The sequence below is a fragment of the Megascapheus bottae genome, chromosome 11, assembly GCF_031878675.1.
Source record: "Megascapheus bottae isolate mThoBot1 chromosome 11, mThoBot2.hap1, whole genome shotgun sequence".
In the NCBI taxonomy this organism is placed as follows: Eukaryota; Metazoa; Chordata; class Mammalia; order Rodentia; family Geomyidae; genus Megascapheus; species Megascapheus bottae.
The window spans coordinates 41,751,754-41,773,551 of NC_143519.1; the positions used below are offsets into that span (position 1 = coordinate 41,751,754).

The 21,798-nt window shown below is 36.3% G+C and overlaps 2 protein-coding genes across 2 annotated transcripts in view; one reads left to right on the top strand and one right to left on the bottom strand.

Annotated features, from left to right (window-relative positions):
* Positions 1-21,798, top strand: part of Gtf2f2 (general transcription factor IIF subunit 2) — a 131,206-nt gene that overhangs the window by 58,294 nt on the left and 51,114 nt on the right. The window lies entirely within an intron of this gene.
* On the bottom strand, positions 6,454-7,749 carry Kctd4 (potassium channel tetramerization domain containing 4). Its single transcript, XM_090342100.1, has one exon. It carries the CDS (start codon positions 7,596-7,598, stop codon positions 6,819-6,821), a length of 780 nt encoding a protein of 259 aa, XP_090198226.1. The 5' UTR covers positions 7,599-7,749; the 3' UTR covers positions 6,454-6,818.

Genomic DNA, 21,798 nt, shown 5'->3' on the forward strand with positions numbered 1-21,798 from the left:
TTGTAAATAGCTGTGGTTGCGATTTTGGGCTTCATAAATCAACCACTTATGCCTTTTAGCTGTTACACAACATGGTGACTATGGTTAATAACGGTATATACTTTTGCAAGAATGGAAGTATATGGAATTAATACATATGTCAGTTCCATTAGCCATTCCACAATATATACATATTTCAAAACGTCATGTTGGCACTTGGAATATATATAATTTCTATTTGTCAATTTGAAAATACTTTTTTTAACAAAAGAAAGAAAATATTCCTTAAAAATCATTGAGAGCTTTTAGATTCTTTGATTCTTCTCTCTACCAATTATCTTATCTTTCAGTGTGGCTCGTGCTATCCTGAAACTTACATGTAACATAGCCCAGTCTGACTTCTAACTTAAAAACCTTCTGCCTTTATTTCCCAAGTACTTGGGTTATAGACATGCATTGCCACAACTATTTTATCCAGTAATTATATAATTTTCATTATTATTTCTATGAATGCTACAGTCTTTTTTAAGTATTTCTTTTTAAATACATATATTTTAGGGAAAAATTTGCAAACTCAAAATAATTTTGTTACAATATAAGATTATAATATCTCCATATTTTTTCTGAGAGGGTAAAGTTTTATTAAGTATGCAAGCAAGTAAGCAGACAGACAAACAGAAGGGCAGGGGCACACTAACAGAGTAAGTTGCTTTCACAGGGAGATAGAGACATCTCTTGTTTTTAAATAGTTTGTTTTTGTCAGTTGTGGGGTTTGAATTTGGCCTGGGTGCTATCCCTGAGCTCTTCAGCCCAAGGCTACCACCCTACCCCTTGAGCTACAGTGCCACTTCCGGATTTCTGGTTGTTAATTGGAGATAAGAGTCTCATGGACTTTAGTGCCCAGGCTGGCTTTGAACCATGATCCTCAAATCTCAGCCTCTTGAGTAGCTAGGATTACAAGTGTGAGCCACCCTGCCCAGCATTTTTAAGTAGTTTTAAGAATAAATAAAAATTTGTCAAATAGTATGAAACCTAAATTAAATGCAAAATAGTTCAGTTATAAAAAAAACTACATTAAGTGATGAGCGATTATAATATTCACAAAACTATTGATGTTAAAGTTATCATTCAACTTTTCTTAGGAATCTTAAGAGTTAATGAGCAGCAGTTCTAAAGAAGCAAAATCAATAAGGTGAAATTAAGAATCTATAGACTTGCTTGATTTTGTACTTTAATGAAGAAAAGTATGTTCTAAACATTTTAGATGATAGTAATCAAAATTGCTTTTATAAAGTTAAGCCTGTCCTCTAGCACGAATTTCCACAAGTTAATCAGATCTTTTTTATATGAGAATTATTAAAGCCCTCGATGAAATATACCAAAATACTCTGGTTTGAGGAAAATAGATTAACTCTGTTATATTTTAAGAGATAGTTGTCTCATTGTTTAATATTCAAATCAGTATTTTTTCTAAAACAAGTAATACTGAAATCCAATTAGAGTTTTAAGTATTTTATAAGGAAAATGTTTTGAGTTTTTAGGGGGATTTTTTTTTTCCCTTTCCCTAACAGGGTTGGAACTCAAGCCTAATGCTTTGCAAATACTAGACAAGTAACTCTATATCACTAGCCCAAGTCAAACATTGTGATTAGAAAAACTCAATTCATTTAGGTCCTTTATATCAACTTATAAAATACATCTCCATGCCTTTGTTGGGTAGAAAGGCTTGAACCAGGGCAAGTATGGTGGCAAATGCCTGTAATCCAAGCACCCAAGAAGATAGGTTGAGACAGAAGGGTGTGTATTTGAGACTAGCTGGACAAAGAAAGACTGTCAAAAGGAAAAGAAAAAAAAAAAGAATAAAAAGTAAGGAAAAGGGAAACTCAACTTATTCTTTGTTTTTACCACAAAATATTAGGAAGAATACAATTACCTCTTTCTAAATTATTTTAAATCAATTTTAGATTTCATCTTAGGTATCTGCCCAGCAAGTGTTCTTTTAACATTTCTCCCTTGCTGTTTGTTGACAGAAGCAAATTAATTTTAATATTAGCTTAAGCAAAATATGACTGGGAAAATGTCTGCTACAGAAGAAATCATTATTTAAATCATTATACATAGCTTCTAAGTTGCATGCTGTTTTAAATAATCCATATTGCACCTCTGCTTTATTAGCAAGGATAATCTGCACCATCATTTTAATCTAGATCATCCTATCATCATTTCACTTGAAGGTATTTAATTGTAATTATCAGATGAGCATATTTTCAAATTGGGTTTTCATAAGCACTAATCCTAACTGAATTTAACTTACTGATGAAACAGCTACTGTGTTCGTTGCTGTGGATTTTTTATGAGACTAGTAAATAAGTTCTGGAAGTACTTTTAAATTAATAAAATGAAATCTATCTGCCTATCACAATTAAACATGTATTCTTGTCTTACAATAGTTAGTAATATAAGCATTCTAATAAGCATGTATTAGTTAAAAGTTCTCTGTTCTGTTCATATCAAGGTATAAAGCCAACTTAATATAAATGTGTATTTTATACCTATTTTTCATTATCATAAATAACATTTGTTTATTATCTTGAAATTAAGCAGTGCCTAACTGAAGGCCTGTGAAGTGAGGCACTTTATGTATAACTCAGAATTTAAACCTTACAAAAATTCTGTCCAATAATCATTATTCTTTCCATTTTACTATGTGAATGCTGAATTTTAGAAGTTAAGTGTCTTTCTCATGGTTTAATGAGCAAGTAATCCAGTAGAATTAAATTAAGTAAATTTTGTTTTGTTTTGCTTAATAGGTAGAAGAGCTTGAACTCAGGGCCTGGACGCTGCCCCTGAACTTTTTTCTGCACAGGGCTAATCCTCTATCATTTAGAGTCACAGTTCTAAGTCTCGTTTTCTGGTGGTTAATTGGAGGTAGTCTCATGGACTTTCCTGCCTGGGCTAGTTTTCAACCACCATCCTCAGATCTCAGCCTCTCTGGCTAGGATAATAGACACGAGCCACCAGCGCCTAGCTAACTTAAGTAAAATTAATGGAACTTGAACCCAAGTCTGATTCCAGAAGTCATTTTTTGTGCCATACTTTTCTCATATTCTGTGGATTTTACAAAGTATTAACTTCCATTTCTACAAACGTGATAAGTAAAAATCTCGATTCACAAATAGACAAATTGGGATACCCTGTAGTCTTGTGAGGTGGGTGATTCACTTCATGTTCTTTAAATGACATGACGTGACATTTTCTATTCCAAAATTCAGTTTTTCACTGAGCATTTTAGTAATACTTTCACTGTCAGATTGTATCAAGTGAGACAAACCTGTATTTTTCTGTTTTGTTTTCATACCCACTTCATAAGTGCCTGCTTTGCGCCAAGATTTAGGTATTACGGGTATACGTGGCCTGTTTTTTTGTTTGTTTGTTTGTTTGTTGTTGTTTTAAACTAGACATGTTTTCTGCTGGTTCTGGAACTATTATGCCTGGCTTCTGGGTCTTGCTTGTCTCTTTACTGTGGTCCTGAACAGGTTAACCATCTTATCTTAATCCCTGTCCCTATAAGAAAGAAAGTAATAGCACCCTTCTTAGGTTGTTTCATAATTAACTGAGATAGTGTGTGTTTATAGCATTGTATTTGGAACATAAGACACTTAATTAATGTTATATTTTATTAGCAGCCTTAAAAGTAACATTTGAAAACACAATCTTGAAAAAAAAAAGCACTGGAATAAGTTTATTCAGTACATCATTATCTTCAGTCTGGAATAGGAAAGCATCTTTCTTGTATCCTTTGGGAAGCGTTTCATTTGTTGTTCATGGTGCCCATATACCATAAGCTATATTCTATTTTACTTCAAGTTGGTGCTTTCATACTTGCATGGGCTAATTCTAAATACAAGAAAATATATGTTTAGTTCCTGCCAACTATAGTAACATTATTTTTTTTTTTTTTTGCCAGTCCTGGAGTTTGAACTCAGGGCCTGGGCACCGTCCTGAGCTTCATTTTACTCAAGGCTATCACTCTACCACTTGAGTCACAGTGCTACTTTTGGCTTTTTTTTTTTTTTTAAGAATTTATTCCCGTTGATTTTTACATCATATTTCAAATGTCATGTTTAACAAACAAGTATTCAAGAAGGGAATCTATATATAATCACCAGCACATAAATTTTTGGAACATAATTAAAATTAAGCCAGAGTTTATATGCCATAGATACATCTATGTAACAAAATATAGACCATCATGGATTTTTATGTCTATGTAATTATGTTTCTATCTCCAAACCATGTTCATAGCCTTACACTCTGGTTTCTCTTCAGCTCCTATAAATCTTTCACCTTTCACTTTTGGCTTTTTTTGTTTATGTGGTACTGCGGAATTGAACCCAGGGCTTCATGCAGTGCTGGCAAGCACTTTACCACTAAGCTGCATTCCCAGCCATTAACACTGTTTTTATTACCTTTCTGGGGTTAAAAAAAGAAAAGGAAAGATACTGTAACTTGTTCTTTAGGACAATATTTACTTAAAAGATTTGAGAAAGCAATCACTCAGTCACTGCAAAGAATGTACTACAAAAGCTTCACTCTTACAATATTTTATGAGATCCTTGGCAGGAAAAAACTTCTGATTTTACAAAACACTAAAACTAAGAACAAGATCTTCCCAATAGACTAACAGCACAATATTCAACCACTTGAATATATAAGATCAAGGACAAGTAATTTATAAGAAGTTACATGTGCAACCAGTTAGTAAAATTTCCTTTAGATCATTGTTATCTTAGGTCTTATCCTTATCCCTTAGAAGCTTGAGGGATTCACTACATCCAGGTATAAGTCGTTTAGAGATGGCCCATAAAAATTCACTCTCATTTCTTTAGTGGATCCTAACAATAACTTTGTTAGGAAGTTAAGTTCTTCTGAATTGATAGGAAATCTTACTTATAGTTCTGTAAAGATTTGTTCAGCTATACCTCCCATTAGGAGGGGGGAACAAAGGTATGTTTGGGCACTTTCATTATCTAGCTTTGTCATTAAATCGCTCTTTTTTCATTACTCAAGTCCAAATGCCAAGGACAAGTCTGCTCATACACTGGGGAGGTGTACAGACAGTTCAATTATAGATAGGCATTTGAATTTTACTGTTTTTCTTGTATTTTTATAGTTCTTTATTTTCTGATTTAGCAATTTAAAATACATAATTTAATATTTCAACAAAATACTTTTATAGTATACATAAAAGAAAGTTGTATGATTGACATGGAGTTTATTGTTTTTCTTATGCAAACTTTAAAGAACTATTTGAAAGATTATTAAAGCTTTCTTTTACAGCCAGCTTTTATATTATCTTAGATGTTACAACTGCATGTCAGTTACACAGTTACATTTTACATTGCAGGAATGAATATCAGCTTTACTTAGTTTAAATTTTTGTCAGTAACTACAATTTGGTCTACATCAGCCAAGATTTTCAAAACTTGATTTAGTTAACAGTTTTAAACATTTATTTTTAGACAGATCTTCTATCACTTGAGCCCTACACCCCCAGCTTTTAATGGCTTTTTTTTCTTTACAAAGAAAACCCTCTTGTTTGTTTCAATAAATACTATTTATATAATCAGGTACATAATGTCTTATTTTTAAGGGAGTAAATGAATGTATATAAATGAGTTAGCTATCCTTTGAAGGGGGAAGGGGAAAGGATACATACACATTAGAAGTTCAGTTTATAGATTATGTCTTAAAAATGGCCACATGCAAAACAAGTTCTTTAGATATTTAAATTAGGATATAGTTTTTAAAAATAAATGCATCTCAGTGAATCTGAGATTTTTGCATCAAGATAGTTATTTAAAAAGAATTAATGAGGTCTTTTCATAAGAATAATGTTTATTCACTTAGAATTCTGAACTTAAAAAATAGGTACTTAGAATGCTTGTGAAAATAGACTCCCTTATTATTCTAGAACTGTGTAATGTATTGAGATTAATGTCCCCATGCTGTATTGGATTTCAGTGTACAGAGATGAATAATTTTTGTTACATGCAAGACCAACCAAATTACTATAGCCCAACAGTCGATTACATCAATGCTTATAATAGTATGCAAAATCATCAAGTATTATACTTGTTTTTAAAGTGACACATAACTTTTTAAAATAATTATTAGTAAAAGCAAAGAAGCTAGCAGTGATTTTATTTTTTATTGTCATCAAACGATTTCTAGTGATTTTCAGCAGACTATCAATTCATCTATACTGCTTTATGAAATACAGGAATTGTGGATAAAGCTTTTGGTATCTTCTATTAAAAATCAAAAGTCAGCCTTGAGACCTTTTAACACACTCATTTTTTCTCTCTGTAGCTCTGTTTTAGGTAGATCAGTTTTGGTCTCAGTGATTAATTTTACCGATTCAGTTCTTTATAGATGTTTACCATAAGTAGAAAGCATTTTAAACCTTCTCTTTAAAAAAAACTTCATTACTATTTAAGAAACCATAGATAATTGCATGCTTTTTGTGTGTGTGCAAGTACCCAAAACACTGAAAAACAGGTTAGGACAGATAAACAAATAACAAATGCATTCAGTCTTTATTTACAGTATAGAAGACCACTGTATTCATTTTAGGTGCGAGAGTCTGAGCAGCAGCACCACTGGAGAAGACACCTTTAGCTATAAAATTTACATACCGTCAGCTCACAGTGCTTGATTAGTAGCCAGGCTCTGTAGGACAGAGCTGGCTGAGCACGTTATTTGGGATGCCTTTGATGCTGTGATTTTCTGAAGCTCGCTGGCTGCATGCATGTTGCCTTTGTTCGTGAGACAGGTAGTTACTTGATAAAATGAAGTGCATCACTGTGAACAATTGACCCTTTGGAGCAGTCCAGGCTGGTCAGCAGTCTAAATCCACACTTCAAAGCCATCATGATTGCCTCAAACTTCAGAGTTTCCAGGGTGCAGACAAAGGTGTTGTCTTCCTTTAGTACAAGTCGAGTGCCATTTTCAGACTTTATGAAGTATTTAAATTGAATGATATTTGATGATATTGAAAACTCCTCTGGAAATCCATCCAGCCTGCTTTTTGACACCAGCACAATACGTGATTTTATTTTTGATATAAAATCAGGAGCATTGCAGAAGATTCTCAGTCCTTGTGAACGATCATGGTTGTCTGTTATTTCCAAGAAAGTAGTCTCTCTGGGTGTTAGCTGTTCTTTTTCCCACCTGGATTTTACTTCCTCCGCCAGTCCCTTGAGCTGAAAGAATTCTGCTTCTTGAGCAAGAAGTTGATTTTCTCGAAACCCTTCAGGCAGTAGAAGTTCTCCATTTCGTAGGAAGTTTAGGACATGCCTGAAGAGGAGACCGTCTCTGTCAATGAAATAATGGCCATCAGCATCAAAAGGGCAGAGGATTTTTCCGTTTACTATACCTTCAAGGAAAGTGTCTGGGTACTTGGTCAGTGTTTGCTTTTGAGTGATGTATAAATATCCACCAACGTTGAGAGTCATCAGTGTGGATTTGCAGCTCTTTCCTTGATCAGTATCTTCCAGGCTGTTGTGTTTCCCTTCATATTCCTTCTCTCTTTCTCTTCTGATTATTTTGCGCTCCATTTTTGAAGATGCTATTTCAGCTTGTTCTTGGAATTGAGGCTTTTTTTTTTTTTTTTAAAGAAGAAGCACTACCGCACAAACAGGCTTTTATTCCATCCCAGCCTGGCGATGGAATGGAGAGGCTGGCAGCATCTCTGCACTGGCAGCTCCGTTTTACAGTAGGTGGCGCATGGGCTATGCAGGCAGGAGCTTGCTGGAGTAAGATGAAGGGAGAATTTGCATTTAACTCTATCGGGGAAGGAATTGTGAAACACTGTTATATCTGTTCTTTGAAGTAATGTGTTGCACAGAATAAATAGAATTGCCTCTCATCAGTTAAACAATTACATGTGTTTAATTCTCCAGCCAAATGTGAGTTTCTCCTTATTTCTGAATGTCTAAATGATTTCTTAGACAAGCTTAATATGGAGTACTTCTATTATGCTTTTGAAAACTAATATATAATGCATTAGTATTATTTTAAAGTAATTCATAAGTAAGAAATCTTGTGAAAGAACAAAACATGTAGAATTTTCTCTGCCATGTAAAAGCACAAGGGTGTAGTTGTTTTTGAAAGCCAAATAGTGATATTTAAACTTGTTATTTGTGACATTGCACTTGAATTTAATTGGATTACATATAATTTTGGCTTAAGGCTCTTTGTTCAATGAGAAGATTAACATCGTTTCACACAAAAAAACTCATATTGACAGGCTTTGTAGTAATCATTCATATTTGCATAGGGTGGGGATGTTAAGATTTCATGAGCTGTTTCACACTAAACCAGCTTCAGTGCTGCACAGCTCTCTATGGGAAACACAACAATTTGTTTCGAAGAAAAGAAGATAGAGATTATCTTTCTCCTTTTTTCCTCCATTTCCCTAAAACTTACCTTCCAAAGCACTTTAGGGTTCTCAGCTTTAATTTAAAAGCTTTAGTTGTAAAAATTGTGTATGTTATCCTCAGGCTACAGTTATTTGCCTGCCTATCCACTAGATTTCTCTGAAGAACTCGTTCTAATCATTAGATTTTAGATTCAACTGATTTATGTTCCCGTTGCATTAAGGATATTTTTAAATTATCCAATTGTATATTGATACACTAGACAAAAATTTTAAATGTCTTTTCTTCAACTTGTGTTAGAGTTTCTTTTGATGTTTAAAAAATTAAGTCCTGGGGCCGGGAGTTTGACCTAGTGGTAGAGTGTTTGCCTAGCATGCACGAAGACCCAGGTTCGATTCCTCGGTACCACATACATAGAAAAAAGCTGGAAGTGGTGCTGAGGCTCAAATGGTAGAGCTCTAGCCTTGAGAAAGTCCAAGGACAGTGCTCAGGCCCTGAGCTCAAGCCCAGGGCTGGGGGGGTAGAGGGGAAGTCCTTAATTGTAACAGGTAATGAATTTAACAGATTTTTTGAGTCAAGTATTTTCTGTAGATAAAGAAATGGTTGTGTCTGACTTTGTTGCCTGGTATATTGTATGTATGTTTATGTGTTTATTTTAAATAGGAAAGGGAATGGGGGGAAACAAGATGATTGGGAGGGGGTAGGGAAGGAAAGTGGGAACAAAAACATGAGAAGGGGTATCAATGTGTGAGAAGTAATGCACTTACTACCTGATGAATGTAACTTATAACCACTCTATACATTATCTTGAAAATAAAAAAAAATGGTCAGTAGTTTTGGGAAGTTATAACTTTGGATGTATTTATGCATTGTTTGTGTTGCAATTATAAAAGAATACTACGTAAGGGAAGAATTGTATAATAGCCAAATCTGCAGAAGCAGAATAGCTTTACATATGGTTATAGCCCTCTTTTGTTGAACTTTATACAAGACTGTAGTATAGTGATGGAGACTGTGCTAGGATTTTCTTCTGTTTGACTCTGGTATAGTCAAATGCCATTAGTGCTGGGTCTGCTTATATTGGCCAGTCTGAAGATGCCTTTATTAGGAAAACCTTGTTATTGCTAGAGGACGGGCTGGCCTTGGTGTAAGGAGGTAGGACATAAAGCTGGAAGTGGGATAGATGTGGAACCTCTAGCCTCTGGTGTCATTACTCCAGAGTCCCACTTCTGATTTCTGATGCCCTAAGTTTCAAAACCACTTATGAGTGTATCTTGCTTCTGCAGGCTTGCCTTGATGGCCTTGACCTAAAACTGACCATCATGTTCTTTTGCTATGGGTTATGGCTTTTCCTCCCTCTGGTCTTCACCCTGCACTGCTTAGTATACAAACCTGCCTGGGTGTGATTTGTTTGCCATCCTTGGCTTGGCAGCAAGAGTAACTGAAGCCTTGTCTTACTGCCTCACTGCAAGCTGACATGAATCCCTAGGGCTTTTCTGTCCTCTTTGCCCAGCTTGCAGTCTTAAAAAGGGCAAAGAGCATCTAGTAGGCCCCTACTTTATCCCCATTGCGTTCATTGAAGTGGTGATTATGTAGCATGTAACGGAGATGGAAAGGCGTTCATTGACCCCTGGCTGCCTATCATAGTTCATTTAACTCTTAGTAGAAAGCCAGGTTGCAAATCTCCTCCCTGTTTACATTTACTTGTGGTAGGAGGTGCATGTCCTAGGTAGTGAGTCTTCTCCACATAGCCCTAAACTATACAATGGTGCTTCTGTACCAAAGGAAACATGCCTAGTTTATGTCACTATGTCTCTGTCCCACTGCCGATATAAACTGGAATCAATCAGTTCAGTGGCTTCACCAGAAAAACGTTAACCACACATCAAGATGCACTTGACTTGGAGATTTCACCTGCCTTTGCAGGCAGAAAAACATAAATTTTTAGACATAACTGTTTTCCTTTTTAAAACCATGGCCTTAAAAAAATTAAGAGACAGATCACCTGTCTTAAACAACTATAATTGTACATACAATAGAGCCCTTTAAATTTTAATCAAATTTTAAACAGATTTTTGATATGAGCTTCTTCTTTAGTTAACTAGGCCCAATACCTAACCAGTTTTTGGCAAAACCTCTGACTATGAGGTAATTCTAATCACCTATCTGTAATTGGCAGAATTTATTCTGGGCTAATGAAAGGAATTTCCATCTTTTCCAACAACTCCTAAGGGGAAATGAGGTCCTTGTCATTACTGTGAGCAGCAGACATCATCATAACATATGCTTTGTCCATGTAAATTCAGTGCATGGGAAACAGGTAAAATCTTACCAGGAAGGTTTCTCTCCTTATGGGAAGATACATGGTTGGGTAATTTTCCTGAACTCAACAGATTGCTCCTCTATGAAATTCACACACTACTTTTTTAGAGAAAAGCATAGTCCTAGATAGAATTTTCAAAGACTTTTATTTTCAAGCTATGTGTATGCAATATGTGTATTTAATTAAGCTTTATATGTTTGTAATCTGAAAGGATGATGATTTAAAAAAAAAAAGTGTAGTTGTAGAAGCTGCCTTTGACAAGAATAAGATGCTTCTGTCTGCATTCTTTACCACTCTTACATTGTTTTGGTAATTTTTACCTGCATGTGGGTATGCCTGTCTTTTGGAAAGATTAATTTCTATCACCTTAGAAAAATCAAAATAACTATATAACTTTAGAAGCAGCTGTCCATTTCTTTTTAAGCCTGGCACTGTATTTCTTGTTGGGACTTCCCCATTTTCCCTATGTTGAGTTTCTCCTGGCTGACATGTGACTCACTTCTCCATTGCTTCCTATTAATAGCATTAGATGAGAAGCATTCATATTGATATTAACTGAGAATAAAATTTTGTTAGCCTCTTTGCGTGTGTGTGTGTGTGTGTGTGTGTGTGTGTGTGTGTGTGTGTGTGTGTGAAAGTAAAATAGGACTGGGAATATGGCTTAGTGGTAGAGTGCTTGCCTAGCATGCGTAAACCCCTGGATTCAATTCTTTAGTATCGCATAAACAGAAAGGGCTGCAAGTACTGCTATGGCTCAAGTAATAGAGGAATAGAGGGCTCGCCTTAAGCAAAAGAATCTCAGACAGTGGCCCAGAGTTCACGCCCCAGGACCAGCAAAAAAACAGATAAATTGGGTAGTGGCTCACGTGCCTAACAAGCACAAGTCCCTGAATTCAAACCTAGTACAATAAAAATATTAATTAGCTAATTGTATCAGGTGATGTTCTAGCATTTAAAAATTAAAGATATTTTCCTTGTTAATGTATTTGAATGTTAGAATTTATCTTGAAATATGAAATTTATCTATATTATATTTTCTGGGACTAGAATCATGCTAATGTAGTATAGTGTCAACTACCTTATGCAGCTGACCACAACACCTCAAACTATAGAGTACTGGAACCTTCCTAGGACTCATTGGACTAAACCATGGACCAGAGGTGTCATTCAGTCCCCTGAGCCACTACTTCTGCAGTGTTGAACTGAGTTTTCAGAGAAGCTTAGCTACACTGGCAAAGTTTTTAGGCTTATTTGAGGAGTATAGAAAAGAATATGTTCCATGTGCCAAAAAAGCACAAATAAAACTGACAGACTGGCTGAGGGGTATGGGTAAAATTCCATTCCAGTATTGTTGCCTTTCACTACAAAGGAAATCTCAAGCCCTATAAATCATATTGTTTCATATTTTAACTTTGCTTCAAAAGATGAATCTTGTAGGGTGGAAATCAAATCTTTTTAATGAAACAGTTTTTTGTTTTGTTTTGTTTTTTAAAGAGTGTTGCCTAAGCATTATTAGCCATCTGGAAATTATATTGCCTCCAGATGAAAAGAGCACTTTTTTTAATCATATTGTTTCATATTTTAACTTTGCTTCAAAAGATGAATCTTGTAGGGTAGAAATCAAATCTTTTTAATGAAACAGTTTTTTGTTTTGTTTTGTTTTTTAAAGAGTGTTGCCTAAGCATTATTAGCCATCTAGAAATTATATTGCCACCAGATGAAAAGAGCACTTTTTTTAATTAAAGAATTTATTAACATTGATTTTTACATCATATTTCAAATGACGTCTTTAACAAACAAGTAAGAATCTCAAGAAGGGAATCTCTATATACAATCACTGGCACTTAGATTTTAGAACATAATTAAAATTAGGCTGAGGGTTTGTATGTCATAGGTACATACTAATCTCTGTAATAAAACATTATGTCTGTAGAGTCATAAATTTTTATGTGTATGTGGTTATGTTTATATTTCCAATACCATGTCCACAGCTTTGGGTATGCAAATATTGAGTCATTGCAAAAAGAGCACTTTTATGAAGCATGAAATCAACATTGAAGTCATAACAATTGTATAGAACTCATATTTACAGTGCTATTTGACAAAATTGAATTTTACTGCCTCTTTGGGAAGGAGATATTTTAATACCTATTACCTACTATCTGTACATGAATGCCATGATTTTGAAAACACTAGTAAAGATAAAATTGTTGTGAAATAAGTGACCGAATAGAGAGAGTTTTTGCTCCTCTCTAGTATTTCCTCCATTCCCTTGAGTAGGTTCTCCTCCAAGCTTTCAGTGGTGAGGTGAGGTACAGCTGAGGAGGAGACAGGTGGTAAGCTCATGGAGCATGTCCAGTCACACAGATGATAATTGCATAATAAAGATGGAGAAGTCTCATGGACATTTTTCACTTTTGACATTTCTGAAATGGGCATATGTCTTAAAAACATTGGCTTATCCAAGACAGTATTTTGTCTTTCTGAGTGGTATGTTAAGTAGTGATGATGATCAGAATGGATAGCATCTTTATGCAGCTCTGAAAGTTAATGATTTCCTATCTCAAGTAAAATAAAATTAGCAGGTAAGAAGAGGGAAAAGGGAAGGGTGTAAAGAGAGGAGAGAAAGGAGAATACAGAATTTTGTCTGCTGACTCAAAGGAACATAGGTTCAGTGGTTTCCCTCATTTGTCATAATCAGTAGAAACCTTGGGCTCTCCTAGCAGAGATTTACAATAGAGCAAAACCTAGATACATAAGGCCATATAGGATGACGCTAAATGAAAGCACCTCCAGGATATAGAAACAAAAGCCATATAATGAGTGATTGTTGTCCTTAATGTACTATGTTATCTCTCATCTCTTTTGCTGTCCCTTGGTTATCTCATATTATTTCAGTGTTTTACCTTGTTAATCTGATATATTGTGTATATGTTTATTTGGTTATTTGAAATAGGATAGGGAAGGGGGAAAACAAGATGAGGGGTGGGAGTGGGGGAAGGGAAATGGGGACCAAAACATGAGAAAGGGTATCAGTGTTTGTGAAGTAATGCGCCTTCTATCTGGTGAATATAATGTAACCCTTCTATTAATTACAATAAAAAAGAATTTTGTCTGCTGAATATTAAATTTTAACTGCACACTGCAGTGAAAGAAGAATCAAAGGATCTTATAGAAAACTAAACTAGTAGCTGGTGGTAAATGCCTGTAAATTGTAGCTATTCAAGAGACTGAGATTGAGAGGGTTGCAGTTTGAAGACAGACTAAGTCATCTCCAATTAAACAGCCAAATGCAGGATTAGAGGCATGGCTTTGGTGGTAGAGTACTAGCTTACCACACATGAGGCCTTATGTTCAATTCCAAGTACCACCAAAAAAATAAGAGGACTAAACTAGTATATGGGATTATTTATGTAACTAAATGTGGTAAGGAGAGCAATAATTATAATAATAGTGTATATGTAATACATATTGTATATAATAATATAGTAATATAATAAAGATGAAATTAACAAATCATAGTAAATTGATTTTGAAATGTGTGGCAAGGAATCTCTGAAAATATTCCATGAATCGTGATTTTTCTTCCTCTTTACACCTACTGTAGTCATGTTATATGAGTCTACTCTAGAGAATTCATGTTTTCAGAAGGATATTTCTGTGTTTTTATTTACTTTTGTGTGTGTTTTTAAATTTTCTGCAATCTCAGGCTGAGCCACTAAAGCTAGATTCCAGACCTCAAGGCCAGGTGCTGATTGCTTATGCCTTGAATACTAGCTACTCAGCAGGCGGATAGCTAAGAGTAATAGTTCTTATTGCCAGTTAACCAGAAAGAAGGTGAAAATTAAGGTGTGGCTCAACTTAGCATGCCAGCCTTGAATAAACAAATTTAAGGGAGAGTAACCAGGCCCTGCGTTCAAGTCCCAGTACTATCACACACATTTTAAAAAATCAAAATGGGAGCTGGGCATGGTGGCTCACACCTATAATCCTGGATACTCAAGAGGCTGAGATCTGAGGATCGTGGCTCAAAGCCAGCTCAGGCACTAAAGATGGGGAGAGACTCTTATCTCCAGTTAATCACTAGAAAATGGGAAGTGGAGCTGTGGCTTGCGGGTAGGGTGATAGCCTTGAGCTGAAGAGCTCAGGGACAATGTGCAGATTCAGAGTTCAAGCCCCATGACCCACCAAAAAAAAATCAAAATGGGATTTATTTTGTATGTATGTATGTATGTATGTATGTATGTATGTATGTATGTATGTATGTGCATGAATGCATGCATGTGCTGAGTTTTGAACTTAAGTCCTCAGTCCTCGCTCTTCCTCTGCAACCATTCTTCCAGCTTTCCTAAATAATTTTTGAACAGGTTTCAGATTATGGATTATCAGATTAGAACATAGTTTAGTAAAGCCCATGTACATATTTCTAAGTCCAAAAAATTCAGAAATTGGGAAAACTTCTGGTCTCAAGCACTTGGAGAAAGATATATTCAACCTGCATTTTCTTTTTCTGCTTTTTCTGTTATGATTTCAACCCACCATTGCTGTATATATCAAGTGTCCCAAGCATAGAAGACTGAGTTTGAATTGACCTTAGCTTTGTAAATACTAAAATATACAGATGTGGAATTTTCATGGCTCATAAAAGTGCTCTGTTCATCTAGTTGCATTATAATTCCATGGCTTGTTCACTAGGTTATTTTATTTTATTTTTACAGCTGTAAAGAGTATATTTAGTAAAAAGAAAGTAAAGGCCACTGAGGAGAGTGGGTAGTGAGACCTGGAAATGGATGCTCCACCATGTGGTCAATAATCTGATTCAATTCTGTCAACTGATACGATGATCAAACTCCTTCACACCCTTATTGCTTGCATTTAACCTTTCAACTGCCACCTTCCTTCCTGCTCCTGACAGTCTTTTCACCACAGGTGTCAAGCAACATTACAATATTTTTTTGTACAAGAATGTATCTCCAGTGCTTCTTTCTTCCAGCCCATAGAGCACTAATGTGATTATTCGCTGAGTTTTTTCTTTTTCTTTTTTTTTTTTTTTGGTGCCAGTCCTGGGCTTGAGCTCAGGGCCTGAGCACTGTCCTTGGACTTTCTCAAGGCTAGAGCTCTACCACTTGAGCCTCAACACCACTTCCAGCTTTTTTCTACGTGGTACTGAGGAATTGAACCCAGGCCTTTGTGCATGCTAGGCAAGCACTCTACCACTAGGCCAAACTCCTGGCCCCCACTGAGTTTTTTTCTAGATCAATGTCTAGGTCTCAAATTGTGCTTTCACTTTTTATTTTAAATTAGAAATTCCAAGAATATTAGTCATATTTGTAATTTGAATAGTATAAGAAATCACATATAAACAGATAACTTCTTATTTATGTATCACTTTTTCAAATTTGAATAAAGATCAGTTCTTTTTTTTCTTCTTAATAACATAGGAATAGTGACTGCCTAAAGGCTTTGTTAAGCTGTCAGGGTGGAGCATCCTAAGATCACAGGCAAGACTATCTTAAAGGAGAGGAAAGAAGACCACTGAGAATATTAAAAACCACTTACCTTTAGATACACCTACTCAGTGGAAGCAGAAATATTCTATCCTTTTACAAAAAGAGTGTAAGCACAGAAGTTGTGTAGATAAAAGGGGAGTTACTTGAAAAGTCTGGAAAATCAATCCAAAGTCCTGTGCATCGGTTCACAATGGGTCTGTGTTTTAGCTAGAGTTGGAAGTGCCCTTACAGGTTCCTACATTTGAATGAGCTGTGTCTTGTGGGAATGAGTGGCTATAACTTCCTAATGCCTAAGGACTTCCTACATCCCTGACGTCATTACCTGCATGCCAATGCTAATAAGTTCCTGTCATACTTATTACTTTAACTTGTTAAAAGGTGCCTGTTTATGGTTTCTCTTAGTTCTCCAACATATATCTCAGTTTCAGCAATGGAAACTGCTAGGAAGCTGCAGTTTAGAAAAGAGGTTTGACTCTTTCAAGTCTTAGCTTCATAACTTTTTACTGTTTTACAAAGAAACCATTTCTCTCCAATTTATGCTCAAAGAAATGGTAAATATGTCTTAACTTTTGTAGACAGTATTAGGTCAAACAAAATAAGTATTAATAAAACAATATGACATTCTAAATAGAGGAAGGGATTAGTGTTTTTATTTAGTGAAAGAGAACTAGACAAGATTTAGAGATTTCAATACCTTCATTATGCAGATGTTGAGGTAATGTGAAATAATTTTACCAAAGCAACCCCAGTTATTATAAAATTCTTTTCAGAATCCTACAACTCTTTTTATAGGGTGTGTGTTGTGTGTATTTAACATTTAAATTTTGTTCTTAGAGGGTTAGGCATAGTAGTATAGTCCTGTAACACTAGTTATTCGGGATATAGAAATTGGGATGTTAAGACCATCCTAGGAAAAAGTTAACCAGAGAGACCCCCAGCCCAGTGTGACCTATGATCCCAGCTATATGAGAGGTGATAGGTTGGAGAACCACAGCAGAGGCCAGCCCTTGGCAAAACCTCAAAACTCTGTTAAAACTTAATACCTAAAACAAAACAAAAAGGTTGGGGACCTGGCTCAAGTGGTAGAGCCATGAGTTCCTGTGTTCAAACCCAGGAATCACAGAAAGGGAGCGGGTAGGGAGCATTCATTGGTTACCTTTGATGCCCTTCTCAAACCCGCCTCACCCTTCCCCACAACTTGGCTACATTCTACTTCATTTTCAGGGTCCAGCACAAGTACTGCTTTTTCTAGCAAAGGTTTTGATCCCCAGTAACCATATCTTTATGTAGGTATTTAGTCCCAGTCTTGGTTTATAAGAGCCAGTGGTTGATCAATAAATTTGAAAGTAGAAAATCATTTTTAAATGATATTAATATGCATTCCTACCTTCCTTGAAGTTTGATCTTAAAACGTACAAATATCAGCTTATCTGCAGATACACATGTAAGATAAGACATGCTGCCTGACCATCTGCTTCCATTTTTCATGGAAATCAAACACATAATTTAGTTCAGAATTACAGTTTTGTTTTCCTGAAATAAAGGAGAAAGAACTTGGACATTGCAGCAGTACTCATGCAAATTTTTCTAAGACTTATGTATGTCTTCTAATCTATAGCTGTCACCTCTACCTAATTTGATAACGTTTTTAAGTAATTTAATTTGCTTCACCTCTTAACAAAAGCTCTCTTGTTCTCATAGAAACATTCCTTCCTCCTATATACTTGTAATTAATGAATTTATATAATAATCAAATTGTATAATCACTAAAAGTAGAATCAACAAGTTCTAACATAGTAGGAGCAAAAAGGTATGTGAGGGCTAGATTAGCCTACTGGCTTAAGTGGAAAGCTCTGTTAAACTTATTAATGTATCTGTCCTAGTCTACTAGTCCTACAGTTCTTCAAATGTGCTCTTGCAACCACTGAGGAGAGTGGTTTTCTCAGACCCTTCCAAGGGTCTCTGAGATCAAAACTATTTTCATGTCACTACGAAGCTTTTTGTTTCACTTCCATTTTCCAAAATTTTCTTAGCTTATGATATCTTACATACCAATAGTTAAAACTCATATTAGAGCCCATGTGTGATGGTTTCATGCCGGTAATTCTAGGTACTCAGGAAGCTGAGGTTAGAAGGATCCTCGTTCAAGGCTAGCCTATGCAAATCATTTGTTCATCTAAGCCAACAAAAGGCTGGGTGCTGGTGGATCACACCTGTTATCCTAGCTATTCAGGAGGCTGGTATCTGAGAATCACTGTTCAAAACCAGCCTAGGCAGGAAAGTCCATGACACTCTTCCTTCTAGCAGTATTGACAGAGAGAGAGAGGGGGGGGGCAGGCAGGCAGGCAGGCAGAGTTTGAAAGAGGAAGGGGAAATAAGGGGAGAGAAGGAATCACAGGAATAGAGTTGGTAGCAAGTCTCAAGCAGAAGAGCACTTGCCTATCAAGCTTGAAGTCCTGGGTTCTAATTTCAGTACCACAAAGAAAGCAAAGTCTCATGTCGGGGTCCTTCATCCCTGGTCCCCCGACCAGGACGAGCTGCGAGAGGAAAGGGCCCACTGTCCTCCTGCACTCAACCTTCCTTCCCCAGAGCACAAACAGAGATGCTACGCAGCTTCATCAAGGCAGGAAATCTCTCTCTCCAATAAACCCCCCTCCTGAGGAAGTCCCTCCAGCTAATATACCCTCACTCTAGGTCCCAGCAGAGAGTGATAACACAATAACACATTTGTAACCAATGGTAATCAAGGCTTGCGCCCTGCCTCTTGCGCCTTGCCTTATCTCAGCAGAAAGTTATTAGATATGGCGTTACTCGGCCCCCAACAGTCTCACATAACTGAAAGCTCTTGAATGATTTCTATTTTTTCTTTTAAATCTGAATGCAAATGTGTAGTGATCTTCTTTATATTAATTCAGTAAGTAAAACTCATGCTTTGTGGTGTATATCACAAGGTTTTGATATATGTATATATTGTGGAATGAATAAATCAAGCTGCATTTGTACTTCATAAGAAATATACTAGTGAGGGACCGGGAGTTTGGCCTAGTGGTTAAAGTGCTTGCCTGGCATGCATGAAGACCCGGGTTCGATTCCTCAGTACCACATATAGAAAAAAGCCGGAAGTGGTGCTGAGGCTCAAGTGGTAGAGCTCTAGTCTTGAGAAAGTCCAAGGACAGTGCTCAGGCCCTGAGCTCAAGACCCAGGACTGGCAAAAAAGAAAGAAAGAAAGAAAGAAAGAAAGAAAGAAAGAAAGAAAGAAAGAAAGAAAGAAAGAAAGAAAGAAAGAAAGAAAGAAAGAAAGAAAGAAAGAAAGAAAGAAAGAAAGAAAGAAAGATACTAGTGAGCATACATTTGAGAATACTGGCCTCAAATCTGTACTAATTTTTTTATTTGCCAGTCCTGGGGCTTGAACTCAGGTCCTGTCCTTGGGCTTTCTCAAGACCAACATTCTACCACTTGAGCCACACAGCACCACTTCCAGCCTTTTTTATGTATGTGGTACATAGGAATTGAACTCGGGTCTTCATGCATGCCAGGCAAGCACTCTACCACTAGGCCAAACTCCTGGCCCTCCAGTCTGTACTTCTGAGGGCAAGTGTCATGTTTCTTTTATCCTTGTTATTCCCAATATGCTTTGCAGAAATCTTTTTATCTAAATAATATTTTTATTATCTTCAGTTGTATTAGGGAGTTGTCCTTCAACAGAGCAGTTTATGAATCCTGTGTGTCTTGTCCAGCGTCAACCCTTCCAACATTCTCACTCAACCCTCATACCCCACCTCTTCCCTCACATTTCTTAATTTTTACATTATGTATTTTTTTCCTGTTTTTCCTTTTTTATTTTTTATTGTCAGGGTAATGTATAGAGTGGTTACAGTTACATTTGCCAGCTAGTAGGAACATTACTTTTTACACCTAGACCCCTTCTCATGTTTTTGTCCCCATTTTCCTCGCAAAAAAATCTTTTACATAAGTATGTGGGAATAAAAATAATTATTCTTATAACATTTATGTTCCTTCAAATTGAGCCAGAGAAGTAGTTTTAAGTAAGGATTCTGTGTTAATGAAAAGGATCTGTGATTAACAGAGCACATGGGTGCTCTTAAAATAAAATGTAATGTTTATAGTACCTTCTACCTGGGAATTCCAGCTATGCTTTAAAAAAGCATAGAAATATGATTTAATGAAAAAAAAGAAACTGTTCCAACTCTGACAGTACAAATCATGCATAAGGAGCTATGTCATAAGTAAATTGGCTTTTAACATTTGAGAGGAAAAGACGACAAGGAAAACAGAGATGAAGGGCTATTAAGGGTCAGTCAGTAACTGGGCAGATTCATGGCTGGTAACTAAAACTTGTCTTTTACCATAATGGCATTTAAAAGCCATATGAGAACTGAAAAGAAAAGAGGATCAATAGAAAATGATGGTTTTGTGGCTTTGTGGAGTGACCTTGACTAAAGAACCTTTTCGAGGGTCCTATGCAGAGAAGGCTGATCTAGAAACCTTAGCTAAAAGTTAAGTCCTAGGGCCAGGAGTTTGGCCTAGTGGTAGAGTGCCTGCCTAGCATACACAAAGACCCAGGTTCCATTCCTTGGTACCACATACGTAGAAAAAAGCTGGAAGTGATGCTTTGGCTCAAATGGTAGAGCTCTAGCCTTGAGAAACCCTCAAAACAGTACTTAAGCCCTGAGTTCAAGGCCCATGACTGGGGAGGAGGGGAGTGAAATACTAGTAAATACTTGGAGAGCATTCTTGGGTGCTATTCATAGTAATTGTTTAGTATTCAATATGAATGAATATTGGAGTTTTGATTAAATTATCACAGAAGGTACTCCAGATATGATTTTACTATTAGTGATAAAATTATTTCACTTATTAGTTCAAGCTGAGTTTTGACTGCTTGGCCATCTGTTTGCAAGGTTAAGTGCTCTACTATTTGAGTCATGCTGGCCCTGGAGTCATGATGGTCCTCCTATCTGTCTCCAAGTAGTTAGGATTAAAATCATTCATCTGTGTTCCAGTACTGGATTTTTTTTTCTCATACATGTAGAACACTTAATATATCAAAAGTATCCAAATCTTGCCACCATAATGACTAAAGAATTTTTCAGGACATACTGTTCAACTACAGTGGCGAGAAAAACTGGGATATAAGATCTGTTCTTGGTGTGTATATATTCAGATTCTAAGCCAGCTGCAGTGAATGGCTCACACCTATAATCCTAACTACTCAGGAGGCTGAGATCTGAGGATTGCAGTTCAAAGCCAACCCAGGCACTAAAACGTCCGTGAGATGGGGGCCGGGAGTTTGGCCTAGTGGTAGAGTGCTTGCCTAGCATACATGAAGCCTCGGTTTCGATTCCTCGGTACCACATACATAGAAAAAAGCCAGGAGTGGTGCTGAGGCTCAAGTGGTAGAGCTCTAGCCTTGAGAAAGTCCAAGGACACTGCTCAGGCCCTGAGCTCAAGCCCAGAACTGGCCAAAAAAAAAAGAAAGTCCATGAGACTCTTATCTCCAATTAATCACCAGAAAACCAGAAGT